The sequence below is a fragment of the Henckelia pumila genome, chromosome 2, assembly GCF_033568475.1.
Source record: "Henckelia pumila isolate YLH828 chromosome 2, ASM3356847v2, whole genome shotgun sequence".
Taxonomy (NCBI): domain Eukaryota; kingdom Viridiplantae; phylum Streptophyta; class Magnoliopsida; order Lamiales; family Gesneriaceae; genus Henckelia; species Henckelia pumila.
This window is the reverse complement of record NC_133121.1, coordinates 12,601,551-12,619,217: the sequence shown is the minus strand read 5'-3', so window position 1 is coordinate 12,619,217 and position 17,667 is coordinate 12,601,551. Positions and strand designations below refer to the sequence as shown.

Below are 17,667 nucleotides of genomic sequence, written 5' to 3'. Positions count from 1 at the left end.
TGCATACCTTTTTTTTTTTTTTTTTTTTGAGAAAGATTGTAGTTTACATATAATTGTTAAATGATGAGAAAACCACTATGCATAATGGAGCTGTTTAAAATATATTTATTTTCATTTTTTAAATATATAAGTTTAAAATATATTTCAAGATATAGAGAATAATTAATTTTAAAAACTAAATTTACAAACGTTACCTGTCAAAAAAAATTACAAATTTTTTTTTATAATGTCTTACATAAGTATATATTCTAAACAATAAAACATCTTCCCAAAATTCACTTTAAATGATGATGTTTCTTTAATACCCAACAACTCTTTCTTGCATCTAATACTCATAAAAAAAAAAAAAAAAAAAAAAAAAAAAAAAAAAAAAAAATTCTATTTTTTTAGAATTTTTTTTTTCCGAAAATCAATAATTTCAAAATTACGTAATAAATTTAATTATAAATTTTATTTATCTAATCAGAAAAATAAAAATAAAAATAAAAAAATCCACGACCTCAAATATTTTCTTTAAAATCCTCCATCCCATCACCATTTCCCTTCAGCACATCAGAGCCATGGCTTCTTCATCCTCCCTCACTCTCTCCCAAGCCATCCTCTCCCGCTCCGCCATCCCCCGCCATGGCTCCGCTGCCCCAACGGCCGCCAGTTCCCTCTCCGTCCCCTCCTTCTCCGGCCTCAAACCCACCACCACCACCTCCTTCTCCTCCCCCACCCGCCGCCGGACACCAGTACTCACCCGCCTTCCAGTCACCGCCTCAGCGGCCGTTGAAACTCTCGAGAAGACTACCGAAACTGCTCTCGTTGATAAATCGGTCAACACGATCCGTTTCTTGGCGATTGACGCAGTGGAGAAGGCTAATTCCGGGCACCCGGGTCTTCCCATGGGTTGTGCCCCGATGGGTCATATACTGTACGATGAAGTGATGAGGTACAACCCCAAGAACCCCTATTGGTTTAATCGCGACCGCTTCGTGCTCTCCGCCGGACATGGATGTATGCTCCAGTATGCGCTTCTGCACCTCGCGGGATATGATTCTGTAAAGGTTGTAGCTTTGACCTTAACGTGTTACTATTTTCTTGTCCACTTTTAGTATGTTCTTATTCCTGCGCCATCGTGTTACAGTAAAGATTGTGGTGTTGTGCTTCTGGTAGATCTGAGTGGAGTGTACTGTGTTTGGATGTTGGTTTTTGCTGATTCAAAGTTTTGGTTCGAGAATCTGGGAATTTCTTTATCTTGATTAAAGACTGGGTTTTTGTGATAGTTTGGAGGGGGGTGTGTGAGCAATTTTGATTACAAAAATCCAGTTTTTCAGCTCAATTTTTGGTTCGAGAATCTGGGAATTTCGCTGATTTAGGGACTAATTTGTGAACATAAACATGTAATCTATCTGACAGGAAGAGGACTTGAAGAGTTTCCGTCAATGGGGCAGCAGAACACCAGGTCATCCTGAGAACTTTGAGACTCCTGGTATTGAAGTCACCACTGGTATGAATTTTATCCAAAATTTGAATTCATATGCTTGTGTAGTTGAATCGAGATTTGTTAATTACCTCATTTGCTTTTGTCTAGGCCCCCTTGGTCAAGGTATTGCCAATGCTGTCGGCTTGGCACTTGCAGAGAAGCACCTGGCGGCCCGTTATAACAAACCAGATAGCGAGATAGTCGATCATTACACGTGAGATATCAATCATACTTGCTTGTCACTTTCAAATTTTGGTATCGTCATGTATGACTTGACTTTGGCTTCTTTGCAGATATGTTATTCTGGGTGATGGTTGTCAAATGGAGGGTATTTCAAATGAAGCCAGCTCTCTTGCTGGACATTGGGGACTTGGGAAACTGATTGCCTTTTATGATGACAACCACATCACTATTGATGGTGACACAGAAATTGCTTTTACCGAGACCGTTGACACCCGTCTTGAGTCCCTTGGCTGGCATGTAATATGGGTGAAGAATGGTAACACAGGATACGATGAAATTCGTGCTGCCATTAAGGAGGCAAAGGCTGTGAAAGACAAGCCCACCTTGATCAAGGTCAGACATTTGTTTTTGCATTTGGGTGATTTGAAAATGAGGAGGAGATTAATCGGTTCCTTCTGCTTTCCTTCTCGTGTCATAATAACTGCTTGCTTAGAGAAATAAGCATATGGTGAACTTCTGTAGTCAACTGTGTTTTGATTTTATATTGTCCATCATTTGGAAGGTTACGACAACCATTGGATTCGGATCCCCCAACAAGGCCAACTCATATAGTGTGCACGGAAGTGCATTGGGTGCCAAGGAAGTTGAAGCCACCAGAAAGAACCTTGGATGGCCTTACGAGCCATTCCATGTACCCGAGGATGTGAAGAAGTAAGGATGCCGACTTTTTAATTGGATTTAAGTGATGACAACTATCTTCGAAATATTTTAATGTGCAGTGAATGCTTTTTTGCAGGCATTGGAGCCGACATGTTCCTGATGGTGCTGCCTTTGAAGCTCAATGGAATGCCAAGTTTGCAGAATATGAAAAGAAATATCCGGTAGAAGCTGCCGAGCTGAAATCCATCATCACTGGTGAACTACCCGCTGGTTGGGAGAAGGCTCTTCCTGTGAGTTGGTTTTTGCCTTCTAAATGATATCATGTTGGAATGCTGTGAAATTTCATGTAAATCGATGAATGTGCAGATAGGTTGATAGAGCAATTCTTAAATTACGAGATGTGAATATCAAATTATTCATTCCAGAAAATCTTCCTGAGTTTGTCATAGTTCTAATCTTAAAGTTGACCTCTCTCCCGTTTTATTTCCATTCAGACTTACACTCCAGAGACCCCTGGTGATGCTACCAGAAATCTCTCACAGCAAAACCTTAATGCTCTTGCTAAGGTCCTTCCCGGTCTTCTTGGTGGCAGTGCTGACCTTGCCTCATCTAACATGACCCTTCTGAAAATGTTTGGTGACTTTCAAAAAAATACACCCGAAGAGCGAAATGTAAGGTTTGGTGTTCGGGAACATGGTATGGGAGCTATATGCAACGGAATTGCCCTTCACAGCCCTGGCTTCATTCCCTATTGCGCGACGTTCTTTGTGTTCACTGATTACATGAGAGCAGCTATGAGAATCTCGGCTTTGTGTGAAGCTGGAGTGATCTATGTCATGACCCACGACTCAATTGGGCTCGGAGAAGATGGACCAACCCATCAGCCTATCGAGCATTTGGCAAGTTTCCGTGCTATGCCAAACATATTAATGCTCCGTCCAGCTGATGGCAACGAGACAGCTGGGTCGTACAAGGTAGCTGTCCTCAACAGGAAGAGACCATCCGTTCTTGCTCTTTCTCGACAAAAGCTGCCCAACCTTGCTGGAACCTCCATTGATGGAGTGACAAAAGGAGGGTATACAATATCAGACAACTCATCTGGTAATAAGCCTGATGTCATTTTGATCGGAACCGGTTCTGAGTTGGAGATTGCAGCGAAGGCGGCAGATGAACTCAGAAAGGAAGGCAAGAAAGTCAGAGTTGTCTCCTTCGTTTCTTGGGAGCTTTTCGATGAGCAATCCGACGAGTACAAAGAAAGCGTTTTGCCAGCTTCTGTAACTGCTAGAGTAAGCATTGAAGCTGGATCGACATTTGGCTGGGGAAAGATTGTTGGGTCTAAAGGGAAGGCCATTGGAATCGACAGATTTGGAGCTAGTGCGCCTGCAGGCAAAATATACAAGGAATTCGGCATCACAGCAGAAGCTGTCATAGCTGCGGCGAAAGAACTCTGCTAGGCTTTTGTGCTCAATTCTTGGTTGGATATCGTCTTCCTCGAAAAGAACTCACTTTTGGATTCTGGGTTGGTAAATTAAGTTTAAAACTCATGAACAAGATGCCGGTTTCACGGTATGCCGCTAGAGATTTCCTAATAAAGAAAAGATAAAATTTCTCTGTTGTTTTAGAATTTGGGCCATCCGATTGCGCAAACTAATAGGTACATGAGTTCTCCTGAATCTATGCAATAGAAACCTTGTCTTGATTTTGTAACCCGATGTATTTTGATTGATTAAAAATGCTCCGTGCTACACTTTTACATAGCTGAAAGGTAATAAGAATGTATTTTCTCCACTTCTCAAGTTGGTATGCTCTTACTTCTCGACAACTTTTTATGATGGGTTTTCAGAGCTTTGCTAACTTTCGAATAACCTCGTCAAATCTCAAGATTTTGAATGTAAAACAATACAAATTTCACGATACCTTTCGTTCGTGATATGCCAAAGAGATGGAATGGTCATGCAGTCGTACAGATCTCTTTCTTAGATTCGATCTATTTTCTTAGATTCGATCTATGAAAAAATATTGTTTTTTATGCTAAAATGATTATTTTTTATTATAGATGCGAGTTTGTTCAACTCGTCTCACTGATATAAAACATAATCATCCTGTTAAGAGAAACATCATTCAAATTGTAAAGGGAAGTCAGTACTAGACGTTTGTGGTTTACTCACTTGGTTTTTTAATAATTCTGTGTCATTGGTAAAAGATAGACGGAAATGATTCTTAATCCAAACATGGACCAAAAAAATAATTTTCCCGAAATTTGACGAGTGTGGATATATCTCATCGTTAGCGGGTAGGAGTCAAGGGTGGTGGTTTCTTCTGATGAATTTGGATCTGGAGTGAAAAGGATTGGATTGTGAATGGAAAGCCATTGAATTCATTCAAGGCCAATCCTAATCTGATCATCAAATTTTGAGGGCCTTCCATTCTAAGGAACGCAAAGTGGGGTCTATCAATCCAACACCAACTATTGTGTGGTGGTTAATAATAAGCACCCCTAGCCTCTATTTCGTATTAAACTTATATACTTCACTTTTCTTTCCTTTTTTTTTCTTTTTCTTTTCTTTTTGTATAAAAAAAAACTTATTAGCTTGTCAATTTGCCAAAGAAAAAAAAAAGTAAATTTATTTACTATAGTTTGACAATAAAAAAATTGGACCCTTCTTCATAAATATTGAATAGGTGATTTAAACCGCATCCAATAAGTCACATGATTCAGCATATCCCCTCCTCACATTATGCCTAATCAGTCGCGGTTTATTGTACATCTTTCGAGTATTTGACATGGAAATTATAATATGATCGATGAAAATATCGCATCGATGTATTGATATGTTTCCCGATGATTGCTGGTCTAGTTAATCCGGTTGCTTTATTGAATTGTGCTCATCCCCATATATTGAAATTGAACTAAATAATTAGCTAACAACTGTTAGTAAACTAACTGATTTTATGAATATGAACAATTGGGAGGCCGGACTATATTTTAGAAATTGAGTACACTGAATGAAGTGACTCATTCCGAAAAGTGAATCCAATCCAATTATTCAGATGTATGATTCATTAGAGCAATGAGGCTTTTGGCTCGAATGAATGATGTCTGCGATATGCGGATAGAAGTGTTATGATGCATGAGCTGATAAGAGCTGTTTTCTAGCTTATGATATCCATGCGGATAGATATGGACTATACTATCCTCTCATTGATTGCTCTTCTTGTTTGGATAAACTTATTAGCAATTTTTCTTCCTAAAATAATTAAATTATATAAGACTTTAGTAATTCAAAAATTAATTTTTATAATTTAGTTATTCCATATTTTTAAATATAGAACAATATGCACAAAAATAAAAAAAAAATATTTTGTTGAGTGATTACAAATATTATTCATCATAACGATTGTTTGTTATTATCTTCTATTTCTAATTTTTGGAATAAATATTTCATTAATATGTTTTTCATAATTTATTCCATAAATTTCTTATGTTTTCAAATTAAAATGTCAAAGTTTAATTTTATATACAATATCTTATAAACGAGACACTATTAGCAATAAAATATAATTTATCAATTTTTTAGTTAATATATTTGTGTAGTAAACATTCTTCTAAACAGAACATAAAATAGTAAAATATTGATTTTAATTAAAGGTGTCAAAACGGGCTAACGGGTGTTATGGATTATGCCGGAGTGATCATGATGATAATAATAATTGCGGAATAAAATAATCAACAAGAACACCAAGATTTACGTGGTTCACCCAATATAGGCTACGTCCACGGAGCTGCTGCAATATTTATAACCGGAGAAATATTACAAGTGTATATAAAACACTATATCTCACCACACCCAAACCCCGAGTATTACCGAGAAAATATTTCTCTAACTCACACAAGAGAACACTTAAGAAAACTCTCACTATTTTTCTTATGCTCTCTATTTGTAGAAGCTTTGTATTGCTTCGTTTTGGGATACATTTCAAGCAAGGGTTATGTGCCTATTTATAGGCAAGTTTGCTCATGAATGCAAGATGGAGAATTGGCCACGTTGTGATTTTTCAATTTCCACAAAAGACAGCAACTTGGTCAAATAATGTTTGTTGCGTGTTTTTTTTGAATTCACCTAACATTTCTCCCACTTGAAGACTTGATTTCAATCATGGCTTCACACAATCAATGCAGCAACTCATGCTTTCTCTTTCATACATGCAGTCCGAATGAAGTCGAGCATAACTTCAGTTTGTCAGTGGTCACCGCCTTTGTGAACATATCAGCTGGATTTTTACTTCCAGGAATCTTCTCAAGAATCAAGATTTCATCTTTCAGAACAGATCTGATGAAATGGTACCGAACCTGTATATGCTTCGTCCTAGCATGATAAACAGGATTCTTTGCCAAATGAATAGCACTCTGACTGTCACAGTGTAATGTGCTATCCTCAAGCTTCTGACCCAACTCCTCAAGAAATGATCTCAACCATATCATCTCCTTGCTAGCTTCTGTCACTGCAACATACTCAGCTTCAGTAGTCGAAAGTGCAACAATCATGGCTCCTTTGCTCACTTTCCAAGAGCCATCACCAAAGGTCACTTTATGGCCTTCGTCATCTAACTGTCCCACTGAGATCAGATTTCGCGTCAGTCTTGGTATATGTCTGACTTTATTGATTTTCCAGACATATCCATTTGACCTTTTCAACCGGACATCTCCCATACCAACAATCTCCAAAGGTTTTCCATCAGCTAGAAATTTTTTTCCATGATCGACATCAATGTAACTATCGAATAAATCGCGATTACCCGTGGTATGAAACGAGGCTCCAGAATCCATAACCCAAGAGTCAACAGGGCTTTCTATGGATAACACTAAAGCATCGTGTACTTGCTCAGCCACAACATTTGCATTATTCTTGGGTGATCTGCAGTTCTTTTTCATATGACCAGTTTCACCACAGCTCCAGCACTTTAATTTCTTTTCGAATGTATTTTTGTCTTTTCCACTCCTTGAGCCACGCCATCGGTTAGAACGTTTTTCGCTACTCCTGCCCCTAATTTTATTTTCGAGATTTAGGGCAGATGATGATGTCCCTTCACCCGAATCCCTCCTTCGAACTTCTTCGCCGAGAATTCAATCTCGGACATCATTGAATTGTAATTTTCCCTTTCCAGCAGAATTGCTAACCGCTGCCCGCATCGGCTCCCAAGTATTTGGTAAAGACGCCAAAAGAATAAGTGCACGGATCTCATCATCAAATTTAATTTCAACCGATGTTAGCTGGAAAACAATCGTGTTGAATTCATTGACGTGTGCCGCCACCGAAGCACCTTCTTCCATCTTCAAGTTAAATAACTTTTTCATGAGGAACACTTTATTATTTGCTGATGGCTTCTCGTATATGTCCGACAAAATGGACATCATCTCCTCCGTGGTATTTGCCTCCTCCACGTTGTGTGCCACGTTCTTTGTTAGGGTCAAGCGTATTACCCCCAACACTTGTCGGTCAAGAAGCTCCCATTCATCATCCTCCATCTTTTCTGGTTTCACCCCCGATAGAGGTTGATGTAGATTCTTGCTATACAGATAATCTTTAATCTGTAACCGCCAGAACGTAAAATCTGTACCATCGAAATTATTGATTCCAGGTCCCGATCCATCATTTCCGGCCATCGCTTCACCTGCCTTAATTAAATTTCAAAAAATCTTTTCTGATGTGGAAGATCAGACAAAGCTGCAACCACAGAGCATACTCAGAATTTTAAGAAATTTTTCACCAAGGATCCCGAACACCGTAACAGCTCTGATACCAGTTGTTATGGATTATGCTGGAGTGATCATGACGATAATAATAATTGCGTAATAAAACAATCAACAAGAACACCAAGATTTACGTGGTTCAACCAATATAGGCTACGTCCACGGAGCTGCTGCAATATTTATAACCGGAGAAATATTACAAGTGTATATAAAACACTATATCTCACCACACCCAAACCCCGAGTATTACCGAGAAAATATTTCTATAACTCACACAAGAGAACACTCAAAAAAACTCTCACTATTTTTCTTATGCTCTCTATTTGTAGAAGCTTTGTATTGCTTCATTTTGGGATACATTTCAAGCAAGGGTTATGTGCCTATTTATAGGAAAGTTTGCTCATGAATGCAAGATGGAGAATTGGCCACGTTGTGATTTTTTAATTTCCACAAAAGACAGCAACTGTTGGAAAACTGTGTTCAGATCAATTGAATCGATACCCGGTGCAGCGGAAGTTTAAAAATTTTATTTTTCTTTGATATGAAACAATTTCATATCATGGGTATCAAAACGTTTAACGATTAAATCACACAAGTAAAATAAATAATAATTAATTAAATATTTTACCTCTAATCTCGAAGCGAGATTATGGACACCAACAGAATTTAATCTGCTCTTCTTGTATATCCCGGGAACCGATGGCGTCACGATCAATCACCGGAATAAGGTCCACGAACAGAAAACAGAAACCCTCTGATTGACTGCACTAGAAATCAATCAGAAGTTTTGCGTAGAGAATAAACAGATATGATCTGTTAATTCAGAATTGTAATTTTTCACAAAAATCACAAGTCTGAATTTTCTCCGGGAGGGACAAGGATTTCGAAAAACCCTTAGAATATTTAGAGTGTAATTTCGAAAATTATAAGACACAAAGTGTTTGATTTTCGAACCCAACACCTCTATTTATAGATAATTTCTAGTTATAATTGTATCAGGACTCTAACTCCTTAAAGCCCACAATCCATAACTTAAGCCCAACAAGCCAAGCCCGTTGTTATAAAAATTAATATAAAATTCATCGTGACTCCGATTGATAAACTGATTTCACCAATGTGCACAGAAACCATTTCTGCATCTTTTAGAGTCAAGATAATTTTTCTGAATCCGAATTCAGTGATTTCCAAAAATGCCCATCACTATGTCATTTTAGGAAATTTCACTCCCTTTAGTTGAGAAATCCAATTTCTCTTTCATTAAATTTAACTCTTTAAATTTAACTATCTCTACGGGGTTTTAGTAATCCATTACTTGTGTAACCCTCAATGGTTCAGGAATACAGCTAGCCGTGGGCTCACAACTCCTTGTGACTCGGAACAACAATTTCCGACTTACCCAACGAATCATGGTAAGAGCGTCTAGCAACATCGCCCCATGATTCCCTAGGTATTACTGATAGTGCCTGCAAGAACCAGTAGATTTTGGTTAGCGTACAGTACAGTCCCTTCAACCAAATATCCCGATCGAATCAACAACCATTGGTGCATCGAGAGTCGTTCGAGATTCGATAACTATGCACAACATCTTGGAGATCTATTAGTGACATTGCATGTGTTACTAGGATAACCATTAACCTAAAACACATCATGTACTCTGGCCAGAGATTCGTCACACTAATATCTTCTCAGATCGCATAGGATATCCACACTCGCAAGTATGTGGTGAATCTTTGACAACAAAGCATCGACTCCTATATGCGTCGTAACTGTACCCAATCCCGACACCTGATGACCCTCATAGAGTCGGTAAACGAGTCAAAGCACAGTACTAGCATACAGAGTCTCAATGATGTTTCAAGTAATAAGGACTAATGGTGTACAACCAAAAACGCGGACTTTATCCACTCGATAAGTGATAACCACTTGGAAAGTCCGAATAGGGTAGTTCGATCATTCATCATATGAATATCCATTTGCATGCTTCGAACATCTCTATGTTCCCTACCAATGAAACGTGGTACTCTGCATCGCAAATGCTAGTCTCAAACTCGAGCGATCCTTATCCTTATTTTCGGACGGCTCAATCGACTAGGAACTGTTTAAAATATACAGTGACTATAAGATGTGTTTCATGATAGTCATCCCCATGTACTACCACATCTTACATACACTATAGTATATTCAAGGTCTTTATCAATACAACAATAGTATATCACAATATAACAATATGAAGAAAGATAAAGTCATTGCCATTAATAAAATGTAAATTATATTAAACAAAGATTGTTTACACAAAGAGTCATAAAATCCCTTAGCCACAAGTTGGCTATCCGGGCACCTACTCTTTCAATCTCCCACTTGCCCTAAAGCCAACTAGTCATATTACGTAATCCCATTGCATCGCGATGTTTGTCAAACAATGGTCCTGGCAAGGGCTTCGTAAGCGGATCAGCGATATTGTCTGCAGAGGCCACTCTCTCGACTGTAATGTCTCCTCTTTCCACGATCTCCCGGACGATGTGGTATTTTCTCAGTATGTGTTTGGATCTTTGATGAGACCTTGGTTCCTTTGCCTGAGCAACGACACCAGTGTTGTCGCAGTACACCGGGACTGGACCAACAGATTCTGGAATCACACCCAACTCTTGGATGAATTTCCTCATCCAAACCGCCTCTTTAGCAGCAGCTGATGCTGCAATGTATTCTGCCTCAGTGGTGGAATCCGCTGTGGTGTCTTGCTTGGAACTCTTCCAAGAGACAGCACCGCCATTGAGAACGAATACAAATCCAGAGGTTGATTTCGAGTCATCCACGTCACTTTGGAAGCTAGAGTCGGTGTAGCCTTCCAACTTCAATTCTCTTCCACCATAAACCATGAATATATTCTTAGTTCTTCTCAAGTACTTAAGAATATCCTTCACGGCTTTCCAATGCATTTGACCTGGATTGGCTTGATATCTGCTCGTGACGCTCAGAGCATAGGCCACATCCGGTCTAGTAGATATCATCCCATACATGATACTACCTATGGCTGACGCATATGGTATGTGTGTCATTTTCTCTATCTCTTCGTCAGTCTTGGGACACATAGACTTGGATAGAGAAACTTCATGACACATAGGTAGATGTCCTCTCTTGGACTCATCCATTGAAAACCTTTTCAATATAGTGTCGATATAGGTTGCTTGAGTGAGTCCTATCATTCTCTTAGATCTATCTCTATAGATCTGTATCCCTAGAATATAGGATTCCTCACCCAAATCCTTCATCGAGAATCTACCTGATAACCATATCTTTGTTGACTGCAACATCCCTACGTCATTCCCAATGAGTAGGATGTCATCAACATAAAGTACTAAGAATGTTACCGCATCCTTAACTACTTTCTTGTACACGCATGGTTCCTTCGGGTTCTTGATGAAACCAAAATCCTTTATTGTTTCATCAAATTTCTGGTTCCAACTTCTTGATGCTTGTTTTAGACCATAAATTGATCTCTGAAGCTTTCTTACCTTATGCTCGCTTCCCATGGAGGTGAATCCTTCAGGCTGCATCATATAGATTTCTTCCTTAATGTTTCCATTAAGAAATGCAGTCTTCACATCCATTTGCCATATCTCATAGTCATACCATGTTGTTATGGCAATTAGGATTCTTATGGACTTGAACATTGCGACTGGTGAAAAGGTTTCATCATAGTCAACTCCTTGTCTTTGAGTATAACCTTTTGCAACCAATCGTGCCTTATAGGTCAACACCTTGTCATCAGGCCCAAGTTTTCTTTTGTAAATCCATTTACATCCTATTGGAACAATTCCATCAGGAGGATCTACTAAAGACCAAACTTGGTTTGAATGTATCGAGTCTATTTTCGACTGCATTGCTTCAAGCCATAAATTAGAATCCGCATCAGAAATTGCTTCCTTGAAGTTTCTTGGATCACATCCAATATCGGGTTCACTTTGATCCCCTTCAAGAAGAAGACCATATCTAGCAGGAGGCCTAGAAGTCCTCTCGGATCTTCTAGCAATAGGCGTGTCTTGTGATGATTCTTGAGGTGTAGAATCGTTAATTTGTATTTCGGGTTCTTCTCGAATTTTTTTGAGTTCCATCATCTTGCCTTTCTTATCCAATAAGAATTCCTTCTCCAAGAAGGTGGCATTCCTTGAAACAAACACCTTTGTTTCAGCAGGATGATAAAAATAATATCCGATTGAATTCTTCGGATACCCCACAAAATAACATAAGATGGATCGACTATCCAACTTATCTCCCACTGTCTGCTTCACGTAAGCAGGACATCCCCAAATCCTCAAGTACGAATACTTAGGAGATTTGCCATTCCATAACTCGTATGGTGTTTTATCTACTGCTTTAGTGTGAACGTTGTTCAACAACAAAATCGCCGTTTCAAGCGCGTAGCCCCAAAACGATGGTGGGAGCTCAGTGAAGCACATGATGGATCGAACCATGTCCAACAAGGTTCTATTACGACGCTCCGAAACACCATTCAGCTGTGGTGTCATAGGAGGAGTCCACTGAGAGAGAATCCCATTCTCTTTTAGATAGTCCAAAAACTCGGCACTTAAGTATTCTCCACCACGATCCGATCGAAGTGCCTTAATACTTTTGCCTAGTTTGTTTTCTACTTCAGCCTTGAATTCTTTGAACTTTTCAAATGCTTCAGACTTATATTTCATTAAATATAAATACACATACCTTGAATAATCATCAGTAAAGGTAATGAAGTAGGTGTTGCCACATTTAGTACCAATCCTAAATGGACCGCAAACATCTGTATGGATCAAATCCAACAGATTTTGACTACGCTCAGGTTTCCCTTTGAAAGGAGATTTAGTCATTTTTCCCTTTAGGCAGGACTCACAAGTAGGTAGAGAGTTAATATCAGACATATCAAACATGCCCTCTCCCACTAGCTTGTTCATCCTCCTTGAGGAAATATGACCTAGCCTAGTCATGCCAAAGGTTTGCCGGGTTTTGACTATCGTCATTCCTTTTAATTGTTGTTACCGGTTTATCAACATAATTAATTGGAACATCTTTTAATTTTAAGCTATATAGATCGTTTTCAAGTTGTCCATTTCCAATCAAACATTCATTCTTGTAAATATTGCAAATCTCATTTACAAAATTGCAAGAAAAACCATCTCTATCAAGCATAGAAATAGATATAATGTTTTTGACCAAATCCGGAACATATAAAACATTTCTCAAAAATAACTTAAAATTGTTCTGCAAAACTAAATAAATGTCTCCTATAGCTTTGGCTTCGACTCTAGAACCATTCCCGAGCCTTAGCTGGGTCTCACCCATTCTTAGCTTATTACTTCTTGTCATCATTTGCAACTCATTGCAAATGTGAGATCTATATCTGGTATCCAATACCCAAGAAGTAGTATTAAGTAAAACATTTATTTCAATGTAAAACATACCCTTTGCAGTTCTCAACTGCTCGAGGTATTCCTTGCAGTTACGTTTCCAATGACCGGGTTTCTTGCAGTAATGACAAACTTGTTTAGACTTGTCGAATTTTGCATGTAACATTTGGCCTTGAGATCATGGTCCAACCATTTCTCTAGTTCGGCCAACCTTTCGGCAGTTACATCAGCCGAGGCTGTTTTCGGAGAAGCCTTTTCTAACACTTAGAAAATCTTTTCCGAACTCAGGACAATCTTAACTTATGGAACCATCCTGTATTGATTGCGCCAGAAAGTTTGTTTTGTTCGAGAATTGCAAATAGTGGATTACGCGAATTCATTGTAACGATATACTGAAAAGAAAACAGACAATAATCAGTGATTGTTTAATTAATTTACTAAGACATAAAATATGGCAAATTTTAATTTTATGAATTACACTCCCACTATTTTAACGATTTCACCACCCTCTAGTGAAAACGGGAAACTTTTTCTTTAGTGAGAACATGGAGTCCAATTGACAAATCATAGTCCCGAATAATATCAGCCAACCATAATTTTCAAAAGGTAGAGCCCAATTACTTCCAAAGTAACCCCCATGTATTTACCTCATGTCCAATAAGGGCCCAATAATATGACGCCGTTTATTGTGACATGTCAAGATGACCCATCAATATTAAGTTGTGATGGACGGTCGCCATGTGGATCCCCCAATAATATGAGCCGATCCCATGGGAGTTCCACCCAACTTACAACATTTGTCGATCCAATGTACAGCTTTCCGACGAACGGGCCCCCCAATAATATGAGCCGGACCATATCCGCGGGTAGCATCTCATACATTGATCGTTGATGGAAGGTAGGAAAATTTAAACAATATTTAAATTCCCTTTTATTAATCTTGATATAAATTTTAAATCATATTTAAAATGAGGGATTTTTAATTTTAAAAATTTGCCTCATCATTCATTTTTATGTATGCTTGCGGGATTCATACAATTTGTTCTAAACATGCATACATCAATAATATCATATATTATTTAAGGATGATCGATCTCATTATCTATTCGACCCGTGGTTGCCAATCACGAGTCTAAGTCCAATCCTAGGTAATATGCAGGTATGCAATGCAATCCTATTACATTGAGTTTTCAATTTACATTTCTTCAGTCTTCATTGTCTGCTGGGCCCACCATTTCTTCAAATCTTTGTCTCCCACTAAGTCTAATAAATTTACAATAAATTTCGATGACAAATATGGGATACATTTGTAGGGGTGGAAACGGGCCATAAACCAGGCCCACTTTTATTACATATGACAATCATATTGGGCTATAAACCAAGCCCATTAATAAACACCAACAACAATAAGACAAATGTAAATTCCTAACATACACCTACAAAATTGGTTATGGCAATCGATCATCCCATTATCCAATTTTAAATTCAAAATTTAAATAATTGGATAAACATGCTGTGGCATCATAATTTAAAAGATAAAATCATATTTTATCTTATCCATCCATAAGATCACATCTTATCATCAATTGTACCAAAATAATCAATTTTCAAAATTCAATTTAACGGATAAAATATTTAAATTTTCCAAAAATTCAAATTTATCCAAAAATCAATTTTAAAAATTTCGGACTCGAACAATTCGATCCGATGTCTCGTGATCTTATCAAAAACATTTTTCGATCGGATCAAACACTAGAATTTCAAAAATTCAAAAATTTCAAAAATCAATTTTTAATTTTTCCGGGCTGCCCGGGACAATCCCGGGCAGCCCGTGCCCTGACCGGGCGCGGGCTGGGCAGCCCGTCGCTGCCCATTGGGCAGCGACGATCGCTGCCCTGGGCAGCGATCACATTAGCAGTTAGCTCAGCAGTCATTACCTCGGAAGGTCGGCCACAACACCAGTCAACTCGGCAGCTCGGCAAAGCTCCCTCGCCATTAATCTTAGGTCGGCCAGGCGGAAGGTCGGCTAAGCTATCAATTAGCTCAGCAGCTCGGCAAAGCTCCCTCGCCGTTAATCTTAGGTCGGCCATGCGAAAGGTCGGCTAAGCTATCAGTTAGCTTGGCAGCACGGCAAAGCTCTCTCGCTATTAATCTTAGGTCGGCCAGGTGGAAGGTCGGCTTTGCTATCAGTTAGCTCAGCAGCTCGGCAAAGCTCCCTAACCATTAATCTTAGGAAGGCCACGTGGAAGGTCGGCTAAGTTATCAGTTAGCTCGGCAGCTCGGCTAAGATAATAGGTCAGCTAAAACGCCAGATCAGCTATACAGTACCAGATCTCTTCAAAGATTCGACCTTCCATGTTTAGAGAAGATTCGGACGAGATCTCAGCCAAGATTCACGGATTACAATCCCAATATTCGCGGGTTCTATTTATGAAAGGTCGGCACCAAATCCAGAGGTCTCTCTTATAAATACCAGGTTTGATTTCATTGTTTGGGATTCCAATTTCATCGAGTGCTCACACACCACTCACTAATTTCACTATCCTAACATCTGACTTGAGCGTCGAAGGAGATACGCCGGAACACTTTCCGACCCCTCTTAACACTCTTGCTGTTGGTTGCAGGCTCTATTAGGTCGAACTAGCTTCATTAGCTCGGTCAGGAAGATCACACTATTGAGAATTATCAACATCTATATGAAACAAATGAGTTCTATATATATATATATATATACACACACAGTTTTGATCTCACGCACCCTAGGGTGCGTGGGGTTCCACGTGCACCCGTTCTCAAATTATGTTATTAATCTCTAGATTATGCGCAGCCAAAATATCTTGAAGTAAAAAATATTTTATTTTGTAATATTAATTTTGAATATGTTTAAATTTAAATCTTACCCAATTGAATAAAATTTTGGTAATTAAAATTTTGTAAACCCCATTAATTCTTTGTATTTTATATAAAAAATGATTAAATTTTGTGTATCCTACAAAATCTTGAATAAAATATGAATAATTATATTTGAAGATCAACAAAAGTTTTTTTTGTTTTTTTTTGTTTTTAGTATAATTTAAAGGCAAAATGTCAATTTCAATGTTGTATGTATTGAGGTGTGACATTTTTGGTCCTGTATGCTTCAAAGAATAAAAAATAGTCATGTAATTTTGTTTTTTTTTTAAAAAAAAAAAATCAATTTTAGTCTTTTCAACCTAAAAACATGTAATTAAAATATTAAATGACCAATATAATCGTTAAATTTTTTTAAATACGCGATCAGAAAAATTTCTCGCGATATAAACGTTTTATAATAACGTAAGTATGAATTTTAACAATGATAATATCCATTTAATTACATGATTTTGATGAAAGGACAAAAATTGATCACAAATACGGTTTAGTACATGCCACCCACAGGGCACTACCCTGCGGGCGACATGTAACCCCATAATTGGTCAAAATTAGTGGGTTCCACGTGGGGCCCATTGATTTTAACCAATCATGAGTCGCCACGTTATCCGCAGGGTACTACCCTGCGGATAGCATCTACTCAACCCACAAATACACAGTTACATGACGATTTATTGAAAATACAAAACTAAAAATATCACACATCAATACATTGGCCAAAATTGTTAAAACCATGAAAATTTGTTAGATATTAAAATTTTAGATGTACCTGTGGAATCACCATGTACCTACTTCTGGCTCTTGCCCGCTATGTAACTTCGGTTTCGATTCTACTAGCCATGCTTTGTTTTTTTGCCCAGCTATTAAATCTTGGTGGACGAATACTTGTTTCTGGTCTTTTTTGAGACAGGTTATGCATTTGGATGTTATCGACGCGATCATATGGTTGATGGGTAAACTTTCCAAATTGGAGTTATAACTGGTCTGAGAGGCTAAAATTGGTTCATAGTCCAGATCATAGGGGAGGTTTGGTTGATGTGGAGTGGAGCGAGGTGGTACTTCGTGAGTTCCATGAGTCTCGTAAGTCTTGCATAAGCCTAACCAATAGGGGAATTTTACCACCTTCGCCGCGGAGTTGGATAACAGTCCAATCATTTGAGGCTTGATGTCGATGCATCTTATAATGAGAATTCAAATGGCTTTGTTGTGGCGGGAGTAGGTATGTTATCGAGCCGAGCACTACTCGAGCTCGAGCCCGACTCATATTTTACTACTCGACCTCGATCGAGTAGTAA

The 17,667-nt window shown here is 38.4% G+C and overlaps 1 protein-coding gene across 1 annotated transcript; it reads left to right on the top strand.

Annotated features, from left to right (window-relative positions):
- Window positions 1-536: 536 nt before the first annotated feature.
- On the top strand, window positions 537-4,107 carry LOC140879437 (transketolase, chloroplastic-like). Its single transcript, XM_073283132.1, has 7 exons — window positions 537-1,049; window positions 1,402-1,492; window positions 1,577-1,682; window positions 1,762-2,044; window positions 2,214-2,362; window positions 2,448-2,601; window positions 2,806-4,107. The coding sequence occupies exons 1-7, from the start codon at window positions 561-563 to the stop codon at window positions 3,763-3,765; spliced, it is 2,232 nt and encodes a 743-aa protein (XP_073139233.1). The 5' UTR covers window positions 537-560; the 3' UTR covers window positions 3,766-4,107.
- The last annotated feature ends 13,560 nt before the right edge of the window (window positions 4,108-17,667 follow it).

What these genes read in the sequence shown, in the direction of transcription:
- LOC140879437 (XM_073283132.1), top strand. Translation starts at nt 561, where the DNA reads ATGGCTTCTTCATCCTCCCTCACTCTCTCCCAAGCCATCCTCTCCCGC. An exon ending in CGGGATATGATTCTGTAAAG is followed by an intron (nt 1,050 to 1,401) that starts GTTGTAGCTTTG and finishes TCTATCTGACAG; the next exon opens with GAAGAGGACTTGAAGAGTTT. An exon ending in GTACCCGAGGATGTGAAGAA is followed by an intron (nt 2,363 to 2,447) that starts GTAAGGATGCCG and finishes GCTTTTTTGCAG; the next exon opens with GCATTGGAGCCGACATGTTC.